This window comes from Myotis davidii, unplaced genomic scaffold (assembly GCF_000327345.1).
Source record: "Myotis davidii unplaced genomic scaffold, ASM32734v1 scaffold32, whole genome shotgun sequence".
NCBI classification, from domain to species: Eukaryota; Metazoa; Chordata; class Mammalia; order Chiroptera; family Vespertilionidae; genus Myotis; species Myotis davidii.
The window spans coordinates 6273362-6289267 of record NW_006286587.1 but is presented as its reverse complement, the minus strand read 5'-3'; the positions used below and the strand labels follow the sequence as shown (position 1 = coordinate 6289267).

General features: G+C 40.0%; 1 protein-coding gene across 1 annotated transcript in view; it reads left to right on the top strand.

Moving 5' to 3' along the window:
- The window catches only part of PAK7 (p21 protein (Cdc42/Rac)-activated kinase 7), a 174464-nt gene extending 161362 nt beyond the window's left edge, over nucleotides 1–13102 (top strand). The window contains exons 8-10 of the mRNA XM_006758084.2: nucleotides 6616–6741; nucleotides 8640–8774; nucleotides 10900–13102. Of these exons, the coding sequence (XP_006758147.1) occupies nucleotides 6616–6741; nucleotides 8640–8774; nucleotides 10900–11055 (417 nt within the window). The 3' untranslated portion in view covers nucleotides 11056–13102. The remainder of the gene's footprint in view (nucleotides 1–6615; nucleotides 6742–8639; nucleotides 8775–10899) is intronic.
- Nucleotides 13103–15906: the final 2804 nt, after the last annotated feature.

Here is a 15906-nt window from a genome sequence, read left to right as displayed (position 1 = left end):
GGGCTGGTTGTTTAGTAACAAATTAAATGCATGCCTTTCCAATACTCTGAGATACACCCAACCTCTGGCTGTGCCCCCTTCCCTGCCACTCCACAGAGGTTACTTTTCCTAATGCAGGAAGCACAGCAGGAGAAGTCAGGAGACTCGGGCTTGAGTCTCGCTCTAATGCTGTTGTGCAGTATCGGGCAAGTTTCTACTGCTCTCTGCGCTCTGTCAAATGGCAGAGGGACTGGGTGAGGCCCCGTGCTGTTCCAGCTTAGCCACTGTGCTGCCCTCCCTCTCTTCTTGGGGTTGGCAGCTGAAGAAGTGGGCCTTAAGCTGGGGGCATCATCATCCGTCTGGCCCCTTCTGTTTCCTCTCTGTTCCTCTGTCCCTGGGTCATTGCTCTTCTTAAAACGGTTCTCAAACTTTAGTGAACACCAAAACCTCTGGGCCCCACCTCCTGAGATTTTGATTCAGTCATCCTGGGTGGTACCCAAGAATCTGCATCTCTAACACATTTCCAGGGGGTGCTGACGCTGCACACTGGGTACCGTTGCGTTATATGAAGCCCTCGGGAGCCAGACTCAAAAGCATCCATGCAAAAACCTGGAGCAGATGCAAAATTTTTTAAAAAATTTATTTATTGAATGTATTGGGATGATATTGGTCAACATGAACCTATGCAAAATCCTGGAGCAGAAGCAAAAAATATATATATTTAATTTATTTATTAAATGTATTGGGGTGATATTGGTCAACATGAATATATAGGTTTCAGGTGTGGGTTTCTATGTTATAAGATGAGTATATTGCACCCACCACCCAAAATCAAATCTTCTCCTATCACCATGTAAGTGAAATCATATGGCTCTCAGCTTTTTCTGACTGACTTATTTCACTTAGCATAATGTTATCAAGATCCATTCCTGTTGTTGCAAATGGTGTTATTTCATCCTTCCTCATGGCTGAGCAGTATTCCATTGTGTATATATACCTCATCTTCTTTATCCAGTCCGCTATTGTAGGGCACTTTGGCTGTTTCCATCTGTTGGCCACCATGAATAATGCTGCAATGAAAATAGGGATGCATATATCTTTGCAAATACACACCTGATTTCGAGTTTTTTTGGGTATATACCCAGGAGAGGAATTGCTAGGTCATATGGCAGCTCTATTCTTCATTTTTTGAGGAATTGCCAGGCTGCTTTCCATAGTGATTGTATAATCTACATTCCCATCAGCAGTGAAAGAGGGCTCTCTTTTTTTCACAACCTCCCCAGCACTTGTTATTGCTTGTCTTGTTGATAATGGCCACTCTAACAGGTGTGAGATGGTATCTCATTGTAGTTTTGATTTGTATTTCTCTAATTGCCAGTGATTTGAACATTTTTTTCATATATCTATTGGCTGTTCATACGTTTTCTTTTTTTTTTCTTTTTTTTAAATTTTATTTTTTATTACAAAGGGTATTACATATGTGTCCATTTTTCCCCCCGCCCTAGACAGTCCCCTAGCCTCCCCTATTCCCCAGTGTCTTATGTCCATTGGTTATGCTTATATGCATGCATACAAGTCCTTTGGTTGATCTCTTACCCCCCTACCTCCCGCCCCCGAGAGAGGTGTATTTTTAGGTCCTCTGCCCACTTTTTGATTGGGTTGTTTGCTTTTTGGTGTTGTTTTATGAGTTCTTTATATATTTTGGAAATTGAAAGCTTTGCTGGAACTACTGTTTGCAAATATCATCTCCCTGTTGGCTGCCTCTGTTTTGTGTCTTTGTACAAAAACTAATTCAAAATGGATCAAAGACCCAAAGCAATAAGTTACATAGAAGAAAATATAGGTACCAAACTTATGGACCTTGGTCATAGAGAACTGTCAGAGACATCAGGAGCTCTACAGGAGCACTGCTGCTCTGAGTACAATTCAGTTCTCAGCCATGGGGCAGACGGAGAAACCATGAGAGGTTACGGGTACATAAGGAAGAGTCTTTATTGCAGAAGCCAGTGGCCACATAGCCAACAGACAAGACAATTCTTTACAGCAAAGTCCATACAGACAGGCAGCCAGACACTGGCTAGTTAGTACATATCTTTCCCATAAAGCAGCATCAGTCTTATTACCCACAGTTATTATCTGAGCAGCTGCTTTAAATATACCATTAAGAAAATGAAGAACAGAATAGAGAGCCCAGCTATAAAACCACATGTATATGCACTGATAATTTTGACAAAGGAGTCAGAAATGGAATAAAGGTGGCTCTTCAATAAATGGTGCTGGGAAAACTGGAAAGTCACATGCAAATGATTGAAACTGGATTACAGTTTGTCCCCATGTACAAAAATAAATTCAAAATGGATCAAAGACCTAAATATAAGACCCAAAACAATAAGTTACATAGAAGAAAATATAGGTACCAAACTTATGGACCTTGGTCATAGAGAACATTTTATGAACTTGACCCCAAAAGCAAAGGCAGTAAAGGCAAACATAAATGAAGGGAACTGTATCTTCTGCACCACAAGAATTGTGTATGCAATTTACAGAATGTGGGTTTACCTTCTGTTGTAAACCTGTAGCTATCTTGTGAATAGACTCTTTTGCCCCACCTTCCATATTTTTGTGGGGCCTCTGATTCCCAGCCAGGACACATGGAGATGGAAAGGATCTCAGGTTTGAACAGCAGCTTTCTCTGAGCTCTAAGCTCTAGTTCGATGTCTGGCCCCCATGGAGTAAGCTCCATCTCCTCCTTTTAGGGGGCAGACAGTGTGCTAGTTACAGTTCTCTTGGCCTAACTGCATTAGTGGGACTAAGATGGTTTCTGAGGTAGACACATTGTACAATAAAATGAGGCTCAGCTTAGAGTCTATGTGATTTGCTTTTAAGATCAGCTTACAATGCCTTATTATAGTCATTAGTTGAGTTCTCATTATCTACTTGCAGATTTATTTGGACGAATGTTGTGTGTAATTGTGTTCTTTTAGAAAATGTTCTCTTTTATGTACTTGGATGAGTAAAAAAAAAAAAAAAAACTATGCAGAAGCACTTACACTCCTACAACAGAACAGGCCTAGCTTTCCAAGTGCCGAGTTTCTATTTCTCATCTTACATTTTGTCAGGCAGATAATTACTAGTCTGGCAGGTTTGGGGTCCCTTTTTATGTCCGGAAAGAGAAAACCACTCTAGAGATAGTGACATTAAAGACTGCCAATACCAAAATGCAAATGCATTCACCTCCTTAATTATGTCGATCTCTTAAATTTACAGGCAAATAAAATGTATTGGCCAAATTGTTCCTCCTCTTCCATCTGTGTAGTAGGGTTACAAATTTACTTATTCTCAAGCTTTGGAAATAACTGCACACACAGGCACACACACAATTATAATTTCATTGATTTAAAAAACTAACCTAGACTTCTAAACAAAACTCCATGTACTAGATTTTTTTAAAAAAATCTTTTAAATTTCAATCAGTTAGATTTGGTATGCTTAAATATTTAAATTGTCTATCAAAGTTCACCCACATTATTATAAGGTTAAGTGCTACCTTTAAAACCTCAGTCTTTAAAACCACCTACTATCTCTTCACTCCTAGAACCCCCATCTTTCTCAAGGTAGTTCTGGGAGAATTGGGGACAAATGTGGATTATGGGACCTCAGGGTGAAGTAGATAGACTATCTTCTTGTTCCACTCTGGTCCCTGCCTTGACAAAACTGGCCTATTCTTCTACCTGGAAAAGTGACCACTAAGGATTAACAGGTTCCATCAACTGCTGGGCTTTTCAGGAGAGCGCCTCTGCTGTACCTCACAACTCCAGCCTCCTGCCACAAGACTTGAAAGCCATCCTTGGAGCTGCCTCCTCAGGTCAACCATAGACTTGAGCTGGGCACTTCCCCATTCCCTCACAGATTTGGTGGAGCTTCTGGATTCTTGCACACTACACATAGATCCTCTCCTTTGTTTCTGTGGGGGTGTATGCTATTCAGATATTTAATTATCAAGACAGCTGCCTTAAATAAGTTAATGATGATTTCATGGGAACTGGTAACATTGCTTTAGATTCACTTCCACCCACTCTCTTCATGGAGGTCATATTGGGCATAGCCAAGGCTGATATTCAACTAGTATTCACTAGTATATTTATATTCATTATTAAAATATTGCAATATTTTCATGCTTGTTGGTTAATGTCCACTGTTTCAAGCCATTGGAGTATCTGACCCCCTTTGCCTCATTAAGTATGGTAATGCTCCAAGATAATTTCAGGATACCACTTAACGTTATGCCTAGATTCTGATTGGTCTAGATGAAGATGGTTAGTAAATATTTTTAATATTGCCTCTGAAGACAGATGCATGTGGCTTCTCCTCTTCCTTCTTTGTGTGGGGATTTACACTATTCAGATAGATCTGAAGCCCTCCATCATCTGTTGGAGTGGTGGGAAGTGATGTATAATAAAGAGTTGAGGCCTGACATAATCAAATCGCTGCTCTTTTGTTCTCTTCTGCAAATCATCCCAGGCTAAAATGGGTGGAGTGTAGTAATTTTTACTTCTCTGAATTGTAGACTCCTTTTAAAATAGGGCAACAAGGATTATAGACCAACTGCCGTGGCCCAGAGCTCTCTTCTTCATACCACAGGGAAATCTGTTTTTGGCTCTTGATGTGTCAAAGCAATTGATAAAATCATCTCTCCACTAAACCAGCTTTTTCTAGCATGTATATGAAGTAATCTAATCTCCTTCCACTCCAAACCACACCACATTGACATTGGCCTGATTAAGGAGAAGATCGTGAATAAGGAAATGTAAGAAGAAAAAAAACATATTAATAATTTCCAAAACATTACCCTAATTCATCTGTGATTTAACGTTGATTCTAGAAACAGCTGTCTTCAATAAGTAAATCAATGATAATAGAGCACCAATGTGTCTATTACATGACCTGCTATCATATATATGTGTGTGGGTATGTCAATATAAAATCAAATCTATCTAGTAGCATGTGTTTTTAGTATCTACTAGGCTTCACAAGTGAAAGGCAGAGCTGTTGCCCTTGAGGAATATCTTTTCTATCCAGAGGGACAAAAATCAGCATCAGAAAACAATTCAAGATTGAGTGCTGAGTTCTCTCATATTTGGAAAGGCAGAGATCAATATAGGCTCCTGAGAACAATTTTGGGGCAAGTGGACTTTTAGGTATGCATAAGGATTGAATATGCTTTCTCACTAAGATGAGGAAAGAGCAAAAATATCTCCTCTCACCAATCCTTTTTAACATCATATTAGAAGTACTAGCTAATGCAATGAGACAAGAAAAAATAAATGTGTATACACATTCACAGCTAATAGCTCAATTTTGAAAATGAAATGCATTTTAATAAACACTGACTTTATAATTATTCAAACTGTGTATAAACACTTTTTTGGACACCCTACTTATGCAGATTTGGAAAAAAGAAATAAAATTAATTTTGTTCATAGGTGACATGATGGGTCTGTAGAAAATCCAAAAAAATCAACAAGAAAAACCCCTGGAACTAATAAACAATTATATCAAGGTTTCAGGATATATGGTTAATATACAGAAGTCACTTTCCTATATTCTAGCAATGAACAAGTGGAATTTGAAATTTAAAAAAAAACAATGCTATTTACATACTTAGGTATAAATCTAACAAAATATTTACTTGATCTATATGTACAAACTGATTAATGAAATCAAAGAACAAATCAATGGAGAGATATTCCATGTTCGTGGTTAGGAAGAGTCAATATTGTCAAGTTGCAGCTCTTCCCAACTTAATCTATAAATTCAATGCAATCCCAGTCAAAATCCCAGCAGTTATTTTATGATATTCACAAAGAAATTTGAAAGTTTATACAGAGAGACAAAAGATCAATACAATATATAGCAAACAAATATTGAAGAATAATAACAAAAATCTCAAGACTAACACTACCCACCTTCAGTGACAATGTCACACTCTCAGCTTTCTAAGTGGTATTGGCTTTAGAACACATAGATAGACCAATGGAACAAAATAAAGGGCCCAGAAATATGCCCAAAAAATTATATTCAGCTAATTTTTGACAAGAGAGTAAAAGCAATACAGTGAAGCAAAGATGGTCTTTTCAACAAATGTTGCAGAAAAACTGGATATGCACATGCAAAAATTAGATCTAGACACAGATGTTATATCCTTCACCAAAATTAACCCCATATGAACACAAAAACTAGATGAAATATAGGTTTAGAATTTCACTCTTTTTTTTTTCTCTCACTGAGAAAAGCAATTTACTTAAACTTCATCTGTTACATTGAAGTTGTGTGTTTGAATTTTAACGAATTTGTTGCTTTTAGTATATGTAATGTGTCATTTTTTTTGGTTTCATTATTTTATAAAAGATATAAGCAGCAGGAGTTTAAAGATTTAAACTCTCATGGCAGAGCCATGAGAGTTTTTCTACTAAAATGTCTCATGCTTTCCCAATAAAAGGGCCTGACAACCCCTCTGCCAATAGTGTTCCCAGGGCCTATTAATGAGACTGTTTTGTTTTCAGTGTGAAAGTTTCTATATATTTCTACTTCTGTGAGCCAGTATCTTTAAGTTTGTTGCTTTCTTTTCCTTTCCAGATAAAGTTATCTGACTTTGGTTTCTGTGCTCAAGTTTCCAAAGAGGTACCGAAGAGGAAATCATTGGTTGGCACTCCCTACTGGATGGCACCTGAAGTGATTTCTAGGCTACCATATGGGACGGAGGTAAGGGGATGGCATCGATTGAGAGAGGCAGGGCTTGGATAGGCTCAGGGATAGAGTAGCTCTGAGGGTGTTAATGACCAGAGGCAATCAGGGTGATGACCTTTGACTCTACATGAGACCCCCCTTCACTGGACCTGTTACAGAGTAGGTTGTGGCAGAGAGAAAATGGCCAGCAATGAGAATATTGCCACAACACTGACCAAGAGGAGTTTATTGAAATCCTACCATGGACACTGGGGGAGATTGATTCAAACTCTGACCCCACCCTCGGTGGCAGGCACACACAGAGCAAGGTAACGCAACTAGAAAAGTGGCCGGATACACACACAGATGAGCAGGTGTGATGATTCAAAGGATAGAGGATCAGAGAAAGCTCCACAAAATGGAGGTAATAATTGGATGAGCAATAATGTTTTCCCGTAGAAAAAAGTTACATAGGAATATGACATTTCAAAATATGGCACAATTTCTCTTAGCCACATGACAACAGGGGACCTTCTGGAGAGGGACTAGTATGAGTGGAAGCTCTGAAGCATGCAGGGGAACACACGCAGCAAGGAGCTCACTCCTGGGCTGGCCGTGTTCCCACATGTTATGGTGCAGAGGAGATCCTAAGAGAGAAGCGTAGAAGAGGTGGCATGGATCCTGGGCTGAGGATATCGGCATAAGCTAACTAAGGTGCGCTCTGCTCTCTTTCCGTTGTTTGCTTGCCCTTGGGTGAGCATTCAACTTATTTTTCTCACTGTGGTCCCAAGAGCATAAATTCTCATTGAAGGTCACTGCAAAGGTTCAAACCAGAATGCAGCTCCCTGATAAGCGGTGTAATGAGGCTGTAACAGGGATTTATGGCACAGCTAGGGCTTCCCATTGTCCTGGCTCCCCATTCTTTACTCAGAAAGAATTGCTTGTCATAGCCTCCTTTTCTTTTCTCCATTTCCTGAAAATGGTTTTATAAAACAGGGCTTTGTGCCTGCTGCTTCAAAATGATAAGATGCAAAAGAAAGAACCCCAAAGTGTATGTGTGGGGGAGAACTATTTTTTAAAATCAAATCAATACAAGAATCAGAATATATTGTGTTGTGCAATGTAGCTTTTTGCAGTTTGTTATGAATATGTCCAAAACTCTTTTTTTTTTTTTTGCAGTTTAAATGTAACTTTCCTCTCTATGTTCAAAACAAAACTTTGCATGTTCTTTTCTCCTGCCCTGGTAGACAGTTAACCACCAAAGTCAATGGGGTAAAGAAATAAAGTTCAAAGCCTCAGAATGTTAGGACACTCGTGTGTACCTAATTATCAGAGTCTTCACTGAATCTGAAAAGCATGGGAGGGTGGGGCTAAGGGGGAAAGATCAACCAAAGGACTTGTATGCATGCATATAAACATAAGCAATGGATACAGACACCGGGGGATGAGGGCATGAGTGGGGGGCAGGGAGGGACAATGAGAGGATAAGGACACATTTGTAATATCTTAATCAATAAAGGGGGGGGGAAGCAAATGAAGTCTGTTAGCAAATACTTGGTAACAGTGATTCAGCCAGTGAGTCTGTGTTGGAAATGTTGGGATATTGTAAAAAAACACATAGCCTGGGCAGTGGTTGAGTGTCGACCTATGAACCAGGAGGTCACAGTTAGATTTCTGTTTAGGGCACAGGCCTGGGCTGCAGCTCAATCCCTAGTGTGGGGCATGCAGGAGGCAGCTGATCAATGATTCTCTCTCATCATTCATGTTTCTATCTCTCTCTCCCTATTCCTTCCTCTCTGAAATTAATAAAAAGATATTTTTTAAAAAACCACATTAATTTATGAATAAATATAAATCTATTTGGTTCCCTGGACACATCCAACATTGCAAAATGTTCTCCTTGCTTGAAATAACTGGTGGGTTGTACCTAACAGGTGGACATCTGGTCTCTGGGGATCATGGTGATAGAAATGATTGATGGCGAGCCCCCTTACTTCAACGAGCCTCCCCTGCAGGCAATGCGGAGGATCCGGGACAGTTTACCTCCTCGAGTGAAGGACCTACACAAGGTGAGAGGCGGCATCTGTTGCTGAAGTTCAAAATCATTCTTGGCTTTCTCAGTCTCCCTCACGTTGTAAAGACTGGCACATCACCTTCAGGAGTAGATCCTGGTTTATGGGCAGGGACTTTCCATTAGGGTCACTTGGATTCAAATATCTGCTCTCCCTGTTCACTTACTAGCCACGGGAGTCAGCTTCTCCATCTCTGAAGTTCATTTGTAAAATGGGGCAAGGTTGGCTCCTCTCTCATGGGATTGGCTAGAAGAGGGAACTCAATAGCCCCTCCTTGAGCTCCAGCTACATGCCAGGGACTGTTCTAATTGTTGGGGATATCACAGTGCACAACCCCAGATGTCCTGACTCTCATAGAGCTTGCGTTCTAGTTGGGAAGCCAGGTAAACTATATACAAACAAATGGATGAACAAAATAAATTCAGAGATTGGTACCTTCCATGAAGCAAATAACACACTGTGATGTGATGGAGTGTGCAGGTGAGGGCACTGGGAACTCGTTTAGGTTAAAGAGTGAAAGCAGCCCTTTCTGGGGAGGGATCACCCAAACTGGAAAGAAGGAGCAAACCAAGCAAAGGTCTGGGAGAAACATGTCCCAGGCAGAGAAACAAGTGCAAAGTCCCAAGCCGAGATGGAAAGCTTATATGCTGAGAAAGTGAGCAAAGAGAAAGGATAGTGTCAGAGAGGTAGGCAGGGCTATACCATGCAAGGCAATGAAGGTCATGGTCAAGGGATGATGTAGTCTTTTCTCTTTTCCAAGTAGGGCCACGCTCAGGAAAAATGATGCTAAGTTGAAGAACCATCACTGAGGTGGCCGCCAGTGGGGGCAGGGCTTTCAGAGAAGGTCATTCCACAGCACCAGTCCTCTAAACACTGACCCCACAGGCACCTCCCCTCCCATCTCCCTCGCAGCAAAAAGACAGGGGGATGGAGCTGCCTTGTAGGGAGACTAGTTTGTAATGATAGCATCTCCTCTTCCCTCTCCCCTAAATCTTAGGGAAGAGCCCCAATAGAACTACTCATATACGTTGTGAAGACGAGGCAAAAAGAAAAAAAAAAGGAGACTGAATTGAACAGGAGGTTGAAACTCTTCATGCATCGGGCGAAGTTTAAATAATGAAATGTGGTTAAAATAGTATGGCATCGAAATAGCCCACACCCACTATAAACGAGTGTGATGTTCTCCAAATTCAAGTACAAGAGCAGCTCTAGTCCAACTGGTCAAAACCTGGAAACTGCCCCAGGCCATTTCCCAAATGGATACATAATATGTGGTGTGTGAATATCAGACGGCAATGAGGAGGATAGGACTTTTGCTGCACAGGGATGAGTCTCACAGACACAATGAAGAATGAAAGAAGCCAGACAGAAAAGTTGACAGTCTATAACTATATGACTCCATTTCTGTAAAGGACAAATGCAGGTGAAATTAATTCATGCTATTGGAGGTCAGGATGGTGGTGAGCCTCTGCAGGGAAATGGGTATTGATGGGAAAGGGGCCTACGGTAGCCTCCTAAAATGAGCAATGTTCTATATTTGTATCGAGATGGAGAGTAAATAGGTGTAAATATATGTTTAAAAAACTGTACTGTGAAATATATACTTAATGTTTATGCACGTGAATATATGTAAGCTGTTCCTCAAAATTAAATGGAAAGAAACTCAAGGGGAAAAATGCTATCCTCGTGAAATATCCTTGCAGGAACTTGTTTCTCTTCACAAAAGGGGATTTCACAAAGATCTGATGGTTGTAGTTGTTAGAAAAATAAAACTAGCCCGTGTTTATACCAACTTCATCCAACAAGTATGACCAGCACTGCACATAGTAAGCACTTATAACAACTGCTGTTGCCACTCTTACTGTTATATTTTTATTTAGTAAATAAATTGTCATTCTTCATTGCATTGCCATTCACTCCTATTATTTCAAACTTGAAGAAGGTAAGGAAAACATCATGTGTTAATAACGGCAATACCTGCTTTTGCTTTCACAACATCTTTCTCCTCAAGCTGATTTTCTGGAATTTGATGATTTTTCTGGGAATTCACTGGGAAACCATTTCAGGGGAAGAGGGTGGGCTCTCTGTGTCAGCCCTCAGGATGGTGTCACTGTTTTCACAGGTTTCTTCCGTGCTCCGGGGATTCCTGGACCTGATGCTGGTGAGGGAGCCCTCTCAGAGAGCCACAGCCCAGGAACTCCTTGGACATCCGTTCTTGAAACTGGCAGGTCCGCCCTCTTGCATCGTTCCCCTCATGAGACAGTACAGGCATCACTGAGCAAAGGATCCTTACAGGCGACAAAGCCAGAGGAGGACATGAGAATAATTCAGGAGAACATGAGGCCACCACAGAACATGCAAAGGCCTGTGCATTCTGAACAGCTGATCGGTGGGACAGTGTGATGACCAGCAGGGTTTAACAGACCAGGGCATCTTCTTGTGTCTTAATCGGCATCTCTCCACTGACAGCTGGCATGCTCATTGGGAACACGGCTTTCATAAGTCATCATTATATTTTTCAGCCCTTCATCCAGCAAATCAGAAGGACTCAGTACAAACTCTGTTATGACACATCCTAGCCACATGCAGGGTAACACATAGGATTTTCTATATTGAAAGAATAATTTTCTGGCAAAAAAAAAAAAGGAAGGAAAACAAAAAGCACTTTTTTCTTAATGGTAGCAGTGTAATGTATTTTGCAATGAATTTGTAATTTTTCTGTACGATAGTTTTGATAATTTATAGTACTTTGATGTCGCGTAGCCATTGTATCAGTTGAAGTAATACTTGTTTACTAGCAAGAGTTTGAACAAAGCCTTTCCTACTTTTTTATCCCTTTCAGAGAACCAACGATTCTTAGGAACTTTGAATACTGAATGACTCTCAATCACCGTCAGCTTTAGTAGAATATCTTTCTTATCTTAACAAGTGTCTTATGTGATGGAAGAAGCACTAAGAGTGATGGTGATGGTGGTGCGCATTTCATTTATCCAACCAAAAATAATAAGATTTGAGCCACAGGAGACCACCAAACTACTCTTTGGGATAAAGCTAAAGGTTTGGAAAAATCACATTTCCCTTTAAGGCTGTTAGTCACAAACCAGTGTTTGCCCAACAGGTATTTCCCCCAGTGCCCTGTCTCAAATGAATATGACATCTCCTTGTGGCCAAATTTCCCTCCCAAGGAACAATTTCAGTGCTAGGATCATTGACTGGGACCCCCATTTGAAGGTTTCAGTTAGGCTGTGAGATTTCCAGTCTCACAAAGGGAAAGGAGCTAGAACAGGGCAGGATGTTTGGTTTCGTTTGTCACTGTTTGAAAACTCTGTATGCTAGCACACCAAACTCTTGTCTGCATTTACCTTCGTACCGCAGTGTTGATCGCTGTTGTTCATGTATCGTGCTGGAAGCTGAACTGACTCTAGAGAGTGAATTAGGAAGGGTGGGACCTGACTTCAGTGGTGACCATGTTATAATGTGTTTCTGACATAGGAGAGTTGTGCTGCTGACTAGGTCTCCTCAAATGTTGATAGCAGTGAATGACTACTACATTTTGTGTTGCTTGTTGGATGAATTTGCATGTTAACTGTAGGCCAATGTAGATTTGCCTTTAAAACTCTGGAAGAGCTACATAGTCATCATTAGTTTCCATTAATTATGCATCAGACAAAAGCCATTTGTTACCAAACTGGAAAACCAGAAGTTTTTCCTATGACTTCACATACTGTAACAAATACGAATTTAAATTTGTGAAAATGCTCTGGTTGCTCTAAGCGTAATTAAGATTTTTTTGTAATTAATAGGTTGCTAATTATTTATTATAGTTAAAAGGGAAAAAAGGCATAAAATGACTTTCTACTGATTAGATTTTCAGTCTTCCCCAAAACTGGAAATGCCTAACCATAAATAGAATCTGTAATTTTATTTCATAAAACTCAAAAGTCAATGTTTTATGTAAAATATTAAGATATTAATATAAATATGTAAGAATAAAAACAATCTAAATTCAGAAAATGGCAGTCCTAAAAATTCATGGAACAGATTGTATTAATTTAGGCAGGACTATGTAGTAGAAAGAAAAGAAAAAGTAAATCTCTTTTTTAACCAGGATAAATATTAAAACCATTGCAGAAAATAGTGGATTTTGGATTCCAAACATTTTGACAGTGTACTGGAAATTTTTCTGTAATTTTCTTATCACTGGGTATTTTTTAAACTACTCGTTGGGTTTACTGAAAGCTACTGTAGCTTAAGGTTTTGTGAGCACTAACTATTGGCAGAAACTGCGCTTGCAAATAAAAATAAATGTTTGCCTTTTTTCTCATTGTTATTAGAAACTACTGATTTTCCCAAGTTTGTTTTCTTGAGTAATCAAGAATGGTTTCATTATGATCTTGGGGAATGCAACTGGGTTGGTATAAAGTTATGTTTAACATCATGATGACATAAGCCAAAGACAAATATTCCCATCCCAGAGGTTACAAAGAATGTAAAACTATGTTGTAGATACCACTATTGAGGAAAAATAATTATTAAATTCTTGAAGCCAAGTTCAAGGAAAGCCAGCTAGCTAAAGACACCCACTTCATTTCCCTGTTCCAAAGATGCTGAACTGATTTGAAGGCTTTTACCAACAACAACACATAAAGAGGAGATTTTTTTGCATTAAAGAAGGTGTGGTGAGAGGTCTCTAATAACCTGGAAGGGGGTTTCCCCTCTCCTTCTTGATTGGGTGACAAAGGAGACATTAACATTTAAAACATGAAGTTGAGAAGAACACTCGTCTATAAAGAGTTGATTTCTCAACTAGAAATTTCAGAAGGTGAAAACCCTCAGGGAACAGCCTGAGATAGCATGATGAGAAAGGAGGTAGTATGCCAGGGAAGAAAAAGATGGAGGTAATCTTCCCCAGGCAGGTCCTCAAAGCCATTGCAGGGCATGGAAGGAGACATCAGCTTCCTTTGGTCATTATGGGCCATGGAAAAGGAACAGGGAACATGGCAACCCATTTAGCTAAGCAATGGGATGCCCAACCTAGATAATGCATTGGAGGCATACACCATGCAGGGAACTAAAGGGAGGTATGGCGCTTTTCTGCAGGGTGAAGACATCAGGGTAGAGCTGAACCTGATTCTAAAAACTACATGTACCATCTTCATCAAGACCACTCTAAATGACAGAGGCTTCAGGCTGACACAAATGAGATGCACACATCTTCTCTTCTTCCAACAGCATCTCCAAAGCAACCAGATGGGTTACCAGAACCTTCCTTCCCAACTGCTTCCTATAATTTTAAGCCATGTGTTAGTATGGGACTCCATGATTTGGAGAAGGGACTTGGAAAGAAGAAAGGGTAATAAGAGCACATATCCTGTTTCCTGCCCCTACCTATCCACTGCTACCTCCTTATCTTTTTCTGATACAAGTTTAGCCCAAGCAAAGGAGAGGGGATTTGTTTTAAATTGGAATGAAATTATTTTTTTAAATATATTTTTATTGATTTCAGAGAGGGAGAGAGAAACATCAATTGGCTGCCTCCAACATACTCCCCTTCCCCCCACTGAAGATCGAGCCTGCAACCCGGGCATGTGCCCAGACCATGATCTCCTGGTTTATAGGTCGATGCTCAACTACTGAGCCATGCTGGCCAGGCATGAAATAATTTATTAATGGATTAGACAGAATCATGAGTTATGGTTGTTACTCATTACCCACTGGGAAGAACACACTTAATAGAAATTACTGGAAAAATAAAATTATTCCATGAAGTTAAGAACTCAAGGAGTTCAGTCAGACTCCTTGCTCAAGCTCGTTTTTTTATATATATATAAAAAAAAAAGAGTACTTTGTCATCAAATAAATGTAATGCGATTCCAGAGAAAAGATAGGTTTGTTCTTAAGTAGGTACAAAATGTACGAACAGAAGCATCTGTGAAAGTGATATAACATCATACAAATTCAAATTGTGCAGTGAAGTTGGTCAACTTGAGCCTGAAAATGTGTGCATTCTGGAGTTGTATTTCCATTCAAATTAATATATCACCTTAATGTAAGTTCTGCCAAAAAGAGAACCAAAGATTTTGACACAAATAATTTATTTGGGAGATGTCCCCAGGAAGCTCGCTCAGCATGGCAGAGTGGAAAAATCACAAAGAGGAGAGGGAAATTTTGGGGGAAAAATGTTTTAATGAATGGGTTACCACAACAGGTGACTGGGGCTCCCATTGGAGACCTGCTGGGAGAGACATGCTGGATATTTGTCCACCATCTCCCATCCCTCATTGACTGAGAGGTGCTCCCACAGCCTCACTCCCAGAGCTTCCATCTCGACCTGTATCTGGCAGTTTGCTCCCTCTAATGAAGAGGGAGAGGCATGGGAAGCCGTGGGCATATACAGAAACCTTCACCAGTGACTTTCAGGAAGGGCTGAGATGGGACCCTAACAACATCTCCTACATAAATAAACTTGGTGAAGGACAAAAAGAGGACTCAGGGAACGAAGAATTACTGATTTCTGGATCAAAAGGTACTGCTTTCTACGCAAAGCTGTTCCTTATCTTGAAGTTTGCTCAGGTAGCAAATGTTTTAAAAATCATGCCTCATCATTGTCAGCATTTAATAAAATGTAAAGCTAGAAAGGACTTCAAGGGCTTATATGATCCATCTTAAATGCACTAACCACAGTTCCCAGCATTAATCATAATACCTGAACACACACACACACACACACACACACACACACACACACATTTCGGTTCTATGTGGGCAGGGATGTTTACCTAATTTGTTCACTGATATGTCCCTAGCACCCATACCAGGGTCTAGAAAGCACATGCTCAGTACTAACAAATACTTGTAATCTCATTTGTCATATGAGCCCTTGTGAGTCTGTCCCAGCAGGCAACCTGAAAGGTATGGTCACTTTAAATGACAACTGAGGCAGCCAATAGGCCTGGAGCTCTGAACCTAATTCCCACCCTAGACCTTCTTGCCTGTCTGAAGCCTATGGACCATTCTAAGAAAATGGTTTTAAATGCATCAAGTAAAACACACCAGCTTACAAAGGAAACCAATTAAAGTACAGTTATCAAAATGTTTTAATGTTATGGTTATCAAGCATAATATAACA